Genomic DNA, 11,496 nt, shown 5'->3' with positions numbered 1-11,496 from the left:
TTTTTAACTATCCTTGGACAAGTGAGTGCCCTCGGACTGGGCCGCTGGGCCGTAGGCCCAATTCTTACGAACTTACCAATACCTCCTGGCATAACAGGCCCCACAATAGCCCCTCAAAATCTCGCTTTCTGTCACCTCGGCAAAAGGGAGATTTTGATATATTGTCGTCATCCCCTTTTTCTAACCTCTAGAATGCCTTTCTACCTGCCCAAGGCGCACTTCTGACGTTTCGGCGTCAAAAGCACGCCCTCATTAAATTATGGCGGCCTCTCTGTCCCCCACGTTCAACGGCAAGATGCCAATCTAACGGTGGAAGGTTTTCAGAATTTATGAGCGGGATTTTTCCCGCTTACAATTTCTATGCTACTATAAATAGCTTTTCAAATCAACTTTCTTTCCAGTTACAACAATCACATTATCACACCGTACATTCATTGAACCTGTCGCTCTTTTTCGCCTCATCGTGCGTTCATAAATACCACAACCTTGTCCGAGGACCTCCTTTTTAAACCTGTAAGTCTCCTCAAACCTTCTTAGTTCTCATTCCCCTTTTCTATTAACTTTTCTTCATAACTTTTGGAGAATTGGTAGGTTTGAAAGTCTGGTTGAGTCCGAGGAGGGTATAGAGAAATTTAGGTCTAAGTATAGGATTCCTTCAACAGTGGGTATGAGATATACTTCCCCAGAAACATGGGTAAACGATAGAAAAACAGGAGAAGAGGTCATCCCTATGATCGCTTTTATAGAAGGAGGGATGACCATTCCCATGGGTAATCTCACCAGAAGTTATCTTAGATTCTTTAGGATATCTCCCACATAGTGTGCTTCCAATATGTTCAAGATGTTAGGGAGCATAGAAGTCCTAAACGAGAAGATGAACCTAGGCTTGACCCATCACAACATAAACTGGATGTACAACCTTAATCACCTGAAGGGTCAGGGCTATTACCTTAAGTCTAGGCACCCTGAAGTCAGGTTAATCCAGTGTCTCCCTACATCAAATAAGGGCTTAAAAGATGACTTTTTAATCTTTTCTGGAGAATGACACGATGGTCTGCCCTGTCTGACTAGAGAGAGAAAACCAAGTGGGGCTCTTGGTTATAAGCATGTGTAATTTAGATTATATTCTTTATTTCAAATTATTCTTGTTTTTGACAAAATTTTCCTCCTGTTTTAATGATTTTGCAGACAAACGCGCTACCAGACCTCAGTTCAGACTAGTTAGTAGGGAAAGTTTAGACAGACTCCTGCGATCCGAGGTATATGTGAACCCATATGACGGCCAACTGAGAGCAGCACATATAATTCTTGGGTACAAGCCTATCTCCTCAGCGTTTCAAGCTCCCAAGTGCGTGATAAAGGGAAGGATCCTCGGCTTCACCGAATCAGTGTAGCCTTCGAAGGATTTATTGTTCCTGAGACTGTTCTAATTCCTGAAGGTACCCCTTTCACCTAACCATTACATGTGGCCACTCCTTCTGTAGGAGCTTCATCGTCACGCACTATTCCTCGGGAAGGGAAAGAGAAAGAGGAGAAGGAAGGAGAGGAAGAAGAAGAAGAAAAAAAAAAAAAAAAAAAACTTCAGAAGAGTTGTAGAATTGTTGGATTCTACAGACAAATTTGAAGTTTTCAATCAACCCCCATCTCCCGAGGTGACTTCTAATGAAATGGGCCTCTAAAGAATGAGCCAGAGGAGTTTAATAGATGTGATTGAGAGCCAGCCTGGAAGGGGTGTGCTGGGGAAGTCAACTCAACCCAATCTTCCCCCTCCTCCCAAATCTCCCTTCCCACCTTCTCAACCATCCCAACCTCCTGTGAAAGAACCTACTGATCCGAAGAGGGGGAAGGATGCAAAAGACAAGGAAGTGGTAGAGGCTGGGAAGTCTCGTCCCCCTCTTGAAGATGATGTTCAACGAGCTGCGAAGCAGCAAAAGGTCAGCCACGGACCTCAGCGAGTCGTGGAAAGGACCACCACTCCATCCTCGGAGCCCGAGACTTGGCTCCCCGCACCCATGCTCGGCGGTGAACCCCTGAGGGAAGATGCCTCGCTTAGGGACTTCAATGGGAATGAAGTATTCCTGAATGCTAAGAGATATTTGGGCATGGTATGATACATTTTTAGCTTTGTTCTTTTAATTATAAATGTCATACACAACTTTATTTATTGCATTTATAACTCCCTTTCTTCTAGGCTGTCCAAGCCACTTTCAGGATGGAGGAGATAACTAATTCTTATGGCCAGCAACTAGACAATGAGAGGAAGAAGCGGGCCACAGCTGTGCAAACACTCAATACTTCTGAAAAAAAATAATGTGCAGCTGAAGAAGAAGTTATCCGAGGAGGAATACACTCGTAAGAGTGCTGAATCAGCCTTAGAGAACTCTCACAGACAGGCCGAGGAACAGAAGAAGCTTTTGCGCGATTCTAATGACCAGCTGGCAGCCTCCAAGGACCAGATATCAAAACTGAAGAAGCAACTGGAGGAAGCCCAGAGGCTCAAAGACCAGGCTGAAAAGGCAAAGGTTGAGGCGGAGATAGCAAAAGATAAGGCTGAGAAAGAAAAAGGCAAAGCCGAATAAGAAGGATATGACATCGGCGTAGCAGAAACGGAGGACAAATTCGGGCTGAGGTGCCAGTGGTGTGCCGAGTATACTGCGCCCAAACTTGGACGGAAGCTCTCAACCGAGCTAGAGTTGACCCTTCTTCCGAGTTGAGAAAGCCAAAAAATGTTTACTTCCCTTCGGCTATACGAGCCTCAAGTCCTACTTCTCAGCCGCAGGATGTATCTTCCACAGCTGCTGATTCGGCCAAAGAAGGCCAAACTCAGAATCCTCCCCCTCTCAACCAGCAGGAGCAACCCAAAATGCCTGAAGTTGCCCAAGATATTTCTTCGGACAAGGCAGTAGAAGGGCCTAAAGATGGAGCAGCATCTCAAGGCTTTGAAAAGGCTTTAGCTTCAACCACCTTACCTTCTAGAGGAGTTCAAAAGGAAAATGAAAAAGATGTTCCTCCTGAAGCACCTGGCAAAGCTCTCCAACCCAAGCTCCAAATCAGATTAAACAAATAGTTAACGTAGTTAAATTCTCTTTGTCTTTCATTTTATTTATCTTTTGAGGACATTTGAGATGTGATGTATATTTTTCTTTTTATCACAGTTGTTATAAGATGTTACTGCTTTATCTGTCACTTGTGCAATTTTCTGTGCGAATGTTCTTTGTTTTTATATGATTGCATGAGAAGGAAATCTGATATTGCAAAGAAAAATTTAACCTTATGTGTACTAGTTAGAAACTAGAGTAAACTATAATTATGAACCTCACCACCTTGCTAAGGTTTGTTTTTGATTCATTAAAAAGTGTTCAAACTTGAGAAGACATTTCAAAAATGTTCCAACCAGTGAGGTGCTGGGTACCTTAAAATACTTAGAGGTGCTGATACACTATTTTAATTGCACGGATCCTCTTTAAGAAGCACTGACTTCCACTAAGTTTGTTGCCTGAACAATCTACCATACATTAGTTTTTGTGTCATAGTGTATTAATTTCCACTAAGTTGTGGTCCAAGGACCTGACATGACTTAGTTTCTGTTCAATACTTCAATAGATGTTATAGTGTATTAATTTTCTACTAAGTTGTGGTCCGAGGACCTGACATGACTTAGTTTCTGTTTAATACTTCAATAGATGTTATATTGAATTAATTTCCACTAAGTTGTGGTCCGAGGACCTGACATGACTTAGTTTCTGTTTAATACTTCAATAGATGTTATAGTGTATTAATTTCTACTAAGTTGTGGTCCGAGGACCTGACATGACTTATTTTCTATTTAATACTTCAATAGATTTCATAGTGTATTAATTTCCATTAAGTTGTGGTCCGATGACCTGACATGACTTAGTTTCTATTTAATACTTCAATAAATTTCATAGTGTATTAATTTCCACTAAGTTGTGGTCCAAGAACCTGACATGACTTAATTTCTGTTTGATACTTCAATAGATGTTATAGTATATTAATTTCCGCTAAGTTGTGGTCCGAGGACTTGACATGACTTAGTTTCTGTTTAATACTTCAATAGATTTCATTGTGTATTAATTTCCGCTAAGTTGTGGTCCGAGAACGTGACATGACTTAGTTTCTGTTTAATACTTCAATAGATTTCATAGTGTATTAATTTCCGCTAAGTTGTGGTCCGAAGACCTGACATGACTTAGTTTCTGTTTAATACTTCAATAGATTTCATAGTGTATTAATTTCCGCTAAGTTGTGGTCCGAGGACCTGACATGACTTAGTTTCTGTTTAATACTTCAATAAATTTCATAGTGTATTAATTTCCCCTAAGTTGTGGTCCGAGAACCTAACATGACTTAGTTTCTGTTTAATACTTCAATAAATTTCATAGTGTATTAATTTCCACTAAGTTGTGGTCCGAGGACCTGACATGACTTAGTTTCTGTTTAATACTTTAATAGATTTCATAGTGTATTAATTTCCGCTAAGTTGTGGTTCGAGGACCTGACATGACTTAGTTTCTATTTAATACTTCAATAGATTTCATAGTGTATTAATTTCCGCTAAGTTGTGGTCCGAGGACCTGACATGACTTAGTTTCTGTTTAATACTTCAATAGATTGAAAAACGCAAGTAACAGAATTCAGGATAAACTGTAAAAGTAAGTAAAACAGAACTATTCTTATTAATAATAATACCTCTTTAGGTTGCTTACATTCTAAGGATGGAGTACAGTTTTCTCATCTAAATCTTCTAAGTAATAAGCACCTATTCCTACTACAGATGTGATACAATACGGTCCTTCCCAATTAGGCGCTAACGGCCTTAGTTTTACATTTGCATCATAACCTTGTTTTAGCTTATGTTGGTAATAGGCCAATTGAACCATCGCATTCTCTCGTTGTTCGTCTATCAAGTCTAGGTTCTTCTTCAACAGCTCATCATTTCCATCTGAGGTGAAAGTACTGGTTCTCATAGTTGGAAAGCCCATTTCAAGAGGAATCACGGCCTTAACCCCATACGTAATTGAAAATGGGGTCTCCCCTATTGACCGTCGAGGCGTTGTTCGATACGTCCAAAGGACATGTGGCAGCTCCTCCACCCATTTTCCCTTTGCATCATCCAGCCTTTTCTTAAACCCACCCACTATAACTTTGTTAACAGCCTCGGCCTGCCCATTTCCCTGTGGATAGGCCGGAGTAGAATATCTATTCTTTATCCCTAGATCGGAACAATACTTTCTAAAAGCCTTGCTGTCAAATTGCAACCCATTATCTGAGATAAGAGCTTGAGGAACCCTGAACCGAGTAATGATATTCTTCCAAACAAACCTCTTGACATCCACATCCCTGATATTAGCCAGAGGCTCGGCTTCAACCCACTTCGTAAAATAATCTGTGCCAACTAGCAGATATTTTTTATTTCCTATTGGCTTAGGGAAAGGGCCAACGATGTCTAACCCCATTGAGCAAAAGGCCAAGGACTTGAAAGAGGATTAAGAACTCCTCCCGGTTGATGGATGTTCGGTGCGAACCTTTGGCATTGATCACACTTCCTAACATACTCCTGTACTTCTTTTTGCATGCCTGGCCACCAATACCCCTGAGTAATTGCCCGATGAGATAAAGACCTCCCTCCAGTGTGACTCCCACAGATCCCTTCATGTAGCTCTTCTAGAAGTGATTCTGATGCCTCAGGGTGTACACAAAGCAGATATGGCCCAGAGTAAGAGCGTTTGTATAACTTTTTGTCCTCGGACAGCCAAAACCGAGGAGCTTTTCTTCGTATCTTTTCAGCTTCTGATTTGTCCTCGGGCAATATATCCTTCTCAAGGAACAACAGTATAGGATCCATCCAATAACGCGCCGAACTGATTTGACTGACCTGAAGCGAGTCCCCTGTTACTAGGGTGGGTGTGTTTAAGTCTTCAACCATTATCACCCGGGGTAAGTTCTGCGCCGAGGAGTTAGCAAGAGTAGCCAAGGAGTCCACATGGACATTTCCACTTCTAGGGACATGGGATAATTAAAAAAACTCAAAATCCACTTGCATACGCCTAACCTGGCTCAAGTAACCTTGCATTCTGGTGTCGCGAGCTTCCAATTCCCCTTTAACCTGACCAACGACCAGTCCTGAATCCAAGAACATCTCCACTGTTTTTTCACCCAGCTTCTTAACCATCGTCATTCCCATTAATAAAGCCTTATACTCTGCCTCGTTATTAGTGGCTGAGAATCTCAACCTCAAAGACTTCTCGATAATGATTTTTTCAGGAGATATCAGAACCAGCCCCACTCCTGACCCCCTCTGATTTGCTGCTCCATCCACATACACTTTCTAGGGTGAGGCATGCTGCGCGGAGAAAACGCCAACTGATTTTTCACCCATGCCACACGGGCTTGTCTCTATTTCTTCAGGGCCTTTAGCAAATTTAGCCACCAGGTCGGCGAGAACCTGACCCTTCACAGAGGTACGGGGCATATACTTAATATCAAAAGGCCCTAGAATCGTGCCCCACTTAGCAACCCTGCCAGTGTAGTCTGCACTCCGAAGTACTGCTTTGAGCGGATACTAAGTTAGGACGACCACAGTGTGTACCTGGAAGTAATGAGGAAGTTTCCTTGTAACGTGCACCACTGCCAAAATGGCATTTTCCAACGCAAGATAACGTACTTCAGCCTCGTGAAGAGACTTGCTCACATAGTAGACTAGTCGTTGTACGCCATTATCTACTCGTATCAGAACAAAACTAATCGCGTAAGTGGCTATCGCCAAGTAAGAAAAAAGGACCTCATCCACTTCAGGACCAGACATGATGAGTGGCCGAGATAGATACTCTTTAAGTTGCTGGAATGCCTGGGCGCACTCCTCTGTCCATTCAAATCCTTTCCACTTGTGGAGTAGCAAGAAAAAAGGTCTGCACCTATCTGCCGACCTGGATATGAATCTGTTCAAAGCAGCGGTCATCCCAGTCAACCTTTGGACCTCCTTGGGATTCCGAGGTGATTGCAAGCTGCTTATGGCTCTAATTTGATCAGGGTTCACTTCAATTCCTCGGTGAGTCACCATGTAGCCCAAAAACTTCCCTGACCCTACCCCGAATGAGCACTTGGATGCACTCAGTCGCAATTTGTGTTTCCTTAAAATCTCAAAAGTGTTGATGAGGTCTGTCACATGCTCGGCCACTACCTTGCTCTTCACAACCATATCATCAATATAAACCTTGATGCTCCTGCCCAACTGTGGCTCAAACATCTTCGTCATCATCCGCTGGTAAGTAGACCCCGCATTCTTCAAGCCAAAGGGCATTACCTTGTAATGATAATTTCCAGTGGGGGTGAGAAATGCAGTCTTCTCCTGATCATCCAACGCTAGTGGGATCTGATGATAGCCCTAAAATGCATCTAGGAAGCTCATCCGAGAATGGCCCACTGTTGCATCCACCAGCTGATCTATACGGGGCATAGGAAAAAGGTCTTTTGGACAAGCTCTATTAAGGTCCGTGAAATCAACACATACGCGCCATTTTCCATTTTTCTTCTTCACCACGACCGTATTGGCCAACCACTAAGGGTAAAACACATCCTTAATAGCCCCTGCCTGCTTGAGCTTGGTCACCTTGTCTTTGATAGCCTCGACATGTACTCTGGATGGACGCCGAGGTGGCTATTTCTTTGGAATAACAGAGGGATTGACATTCAAATGATGACAAATGAAATCTGGATCAACCCCTGAAGCATCATAGGCATTCCATACAAACACATCAACGTTTCTCCTAAGGTCCTCAACCAACTGCTCCTTCTTCAACAAAGGTAACTGTGTTCCAACTTGAAAGTACTTTTCTGGATCATCACTAACACTCACCTTCCCCAAATTCTCACACTCGGTCTCCCCAGCGGACGTGCTGAAAAGGGTTCTCGAAGTCTTTGATTGCTATAAGTCATTCTCGGCCGTGGACGAAGAATCTGTCTCTGGCCGATATTGAATAGCCGCTATCAAGCACTGTCTAGCCATGGCTTGATTTCCCAATATTTTTAACACCCGGCCTTCGAATGGATACTTCACCTTCTGATGAAGAGTGGAAGAAACAGCCCCCAAGGTATGCAGCCAGGGCCTACCCAAAATAGCCGTATACGGAGAAAAAGCATCTACCATAATAAAATCCACTTCCACCATATTTGATCCAGTCTATACTGGTATTCTAATCATACCTATGGGAATGACTGACCTACCCTCAAAACTCACTAACGGGGAGCTATAAGCTGTCAGATCCTGGGGTCTCAAATTCAGCCCCTATACAGGTCAAGATACATCACCTCGGCTGCGCTCCTCTCATCAACCATTACCCTTCTCACATCATACCCCCCAATCCTAAGTGTGACCACCAAAGCATCATCATGTGGTTGTATGGTCCCTCTCTTATCTTCATCTGAAAAGTCCAACACCAGTGATGTGCCCAGTCTGGCCTTCTTCGGCATTGAACTAGAGCCCCCATCCGAACAGTGAGACACAGACATTACCCTAGAGGGGCCAGACCCTGTTCTTCCTGGGGCGGCAAATATAACACTTATCGTGCCAAGTGGGGGTCCTGAAGAGGCATCCCCCCGGAATGTCGAACCTGCTTGACTTTCTCAGCCACTGGAATGATGCAGAAGATGGGTCAACTTCCCATCTCGGACCAGCTGTTCCAAGTGGTACCACAGGTTTCCGCAATCTTCAGTAGTATGTCCATGGTCCTGGTGATACTGGCAGTAAAAGTTTTGATTACGTTTCGTGGGATCCCCTGCCATCCTATTGGGCCATCTGAAGAATGGCTCGTTCTTTACCTTCTCCAGAACCCACTGCACTGGTTCTCGGCACACAGTGTTAACCACCTGTGAATTAGCAGATCCTGACTGCCCACCAAAATCCCTCCGAGGTCAGTTTTTGTTATACCGGTCCGACCTGAAATCCCTCCTCTCTTGAGAGATCACCTTGGACTTGCCTTTACCCTGTATCTGATCCTCATCTACTCTTCTATACTGGTCAATCCGGTCCATAAGCTGTCGCATGCTGGTAACAGGTTTACCAGTAAGAGATCTCCTCAAATCATGCTCGGTTGGAAGGCCCTCCTTAAAGGTATTAATGGCCATGTCATCATAGGCTTCATCTACTTCGTTGAACATTTCCCAGTATCTATCAGAATAGGCCTTCAGGGTTTTCCCTTCCCGCATAGACATGGATAACAACGACCCCAAGGGCTGAACAATCCTCCTGCAGGTAATAAAGCGAGCACCAAAAGCTTGAGTGAGCTTCTCAAAGGAGTCGATGGTATTCGCTTTTAGACCGTTGAACCATCTCATCGCCACCGGGCCTAGGCTAGATGGGAAAACTTTGCACATCAAGGCCTCGTCCTTAGCATGAACGGCTATTCTCTGACTGAAATGGCTAACATGCTCCACTGAATGTGTTCGACCATTATAAATGGTGAACACAGGCTGATGAAACCGCCGAGGAAAATTGGCATCCTCAATGCGTCGCGTGAAAGGCGACTTGGAAACCTAACTCAAATGCTTTGTTCAGAGCATCATTCCCTAAGCCCTGACGAGGTGGACTCCTATGATTTCGCTCACGGTGTACTCCTTATCATACGAAAAGATTCACTGGGTGGAGTTCTTGACCTCTTTCTGTAACTAGTGTCATCTGACTCATCAGAGGATTACCCAGAGTTGTGAGCCATACGCTTTCGTCGCTCGTGCTGTAATTCCCTCTTTAATCTGTCAATCTCGTGCTGCATGTCCCTATCATTTTTTACGTGGGAAAGATGGGTTTTCCCCCGAGAATGACTCCCGTCAGTGTGGGTTGTTCGCGCACTTCTCTCACGATCCCCTCTTTGTTTATGGATTACCAACGGGTTACCATGCTGAGAGCCCCTGGACTCGGCCTGGTGAGGATTAGGATCCACCTGCTGTGGGCCCCCCACTGGCTGTTGTAGTGCTCCCCCTTCCATCGCAAATGTTGCACTTGCCTTTCTCTACAAACAGATCAAGCTCTTCCCACAGACGGCGCCAATTGTAGGGACTCAAATTGAATTGGACCCAGAATGGGGATGGATTTCTAGGCCAACAAGCCCAAACAATAAATTTTTAGAGAGTGGGTGAAAGAACTAGTTCTATTTGGTAGAAAGGGTTGTGGTTATGATGCAGAAAAAGATATTTCAAGCTAACTGTATGATAAAAACTCTCCTCGGCCAGGTCTCAGGGGGTATCTCTCTAGGGTCTATCGTTCTTTCTTTCTTTTTTCCAAAAGTCCTCTCTAATGTCACCTACTTTCATGTTATATACTGCGTTCCTCACCCCATTTTCACCGTACACATGTAGTTTCTATCCTGGGAACTCCTTTCTGTCACATCCAACACCTCCCGGAACTTTTACTCAGTAGCCATAAAGCTGTTTGGTTACTGTTCAGGTATCACCTCCACATTAATGCGGCCAGAGAGTTAGCTAGAAAGCATTTAATGTGGAGGTAACAGCTTTAGAAGATATTTGTTATCTTCCCCAGTTCCTCTTTTGTTCTATATTCACTTTCCAGTTCTTATACAACTTTGTGGAGTACCCTGAATAGTAAGATAGTTACATCCACCTCGGACCATGATATCCGAGGTGATTCTTATCCTCGGACGCGTTTTGAGCTACTATACATGACTTCTCTCCCTTTTTCCTATACCAGTTCTACAATATCTCTTTTTAACTATCCTCGAACAAGTGAGTGCCCTCGGACTGGGCCGCTGGGCCGTAGGCCCAATTCTTACGAACTTACCAATACCTCCTGGCATAACAGGCCCCACAGCTATAGTCCTAGCATTTTTCACATTTTTCTATGCTTGTTCTATTTTGATTTCAATCAAACATTTTTTCTATTCCAAAAAAATAAAATGTTTTTTTATGTTGAATAATGTCTTCTTTGTGAGGGATTTTTTTTTTTTTTTTGGGTGGGAATAGCTTATTTTCCCATTATTTGGTTGTGGTAGCTTGCGAGCAAATGTTTAAGTATTGGTGTTCAAAATGATATGAAATTTGCAGTTTAAAAAGTATTGTAATTCTTGTGAAAATACGTGTTTAAAGTATTCATAATACCTTGTATGTTGAGCTTCCTAATGTGAAAGAGAATGGAGAATAACCTTCACTCCATTTTGAAGAGAGCAAAATTGAATCCTCGTTGTGGCAGTTAGACTCACTTCTACAAGAACAAAGTTTAGAACTATAAGCTTAATGGGGTATCCACATTATATAACATGTTGGCATAATTTTGTAAAAAAAAAATATATATATACATATAGAGAGAGAGAGAGAGAGAGAGAGAGAGAGCGAGAGAGAGAGAAAATTTCACAATTAAACTGAGTATTTCTTAATCTTGAATCCAGGGGTAGAGCCAAGGAGAGGGGGGGGGGGGGCAAGAGGGGGCAACTGCCCCCTTGACTCCACCAAAAATTTCATGTACATACT

The 11,496-nt window shown here is 43.2% G+C and overlaps 1 protein-coding gene across 1 annotated transcript; it reads right to left on the bottom strand.

Moving 5' to 3' along the window:
- Window positions 1-8,931: 8,931 nt before the first annotated feature.
- LOC112000176 (uncharacterized) lies at window positions 8,932-10,001 on the bottom strand. The gene is made up of 2 exons (XM_024032278.1): window positions 9,900-10,001; window positions 8,932-9,552 (listed from the first exon to the last, which is right to left on the bottom strand). Exons 1-2 carry the CDS (start codon window positions 9,999-10,001, stop codon window positions 8,932-8,934), a joined length of 723 nt encoding a protein of 240 aa, XP_023888046.1.
- Between the last annotated feature and the right edge of the window lie 1,495 nt (window positions 10,002-11,496).

The sequence above is a fragment of the Quercus suber genome, unplaced genomic scaffold (assembly GCF_002906115.3).
Source record: "Quercus suber isolate HL8 unplaced genomic scaffold, Cork oak 2.0 scaffold_628, whole genome shotgun sequence".
NCBI classification, from domain to species: domain Eukaryota; kingdom Viridiplantae; phylum Streptophyta; class Magnoliopsida; order Fagales; family Fagaceae; genus Quercus; species Quercus suber.
Note: the sequence above shows the minus strand (reverse complement) of the source record. Positions and strands in the feature narration are given on the sequence as shown.

Coding starts and splice junctions, on each gene's coding strand:
- LOC112000176 (XM_024032278.1), bottom strand. CDS start 10,001: ATGGAAGGGGGAGCACTACAACAGCCAGTGGGGGGCCCACAGCAGGTG. Junction 9,553..9,899: donor CTCAGCATGGTAACCCGTTG/GTAATCCATAAA, acceptor CATTTGAGTTAG/GTTTCCAAGTCGCCTTTCAC.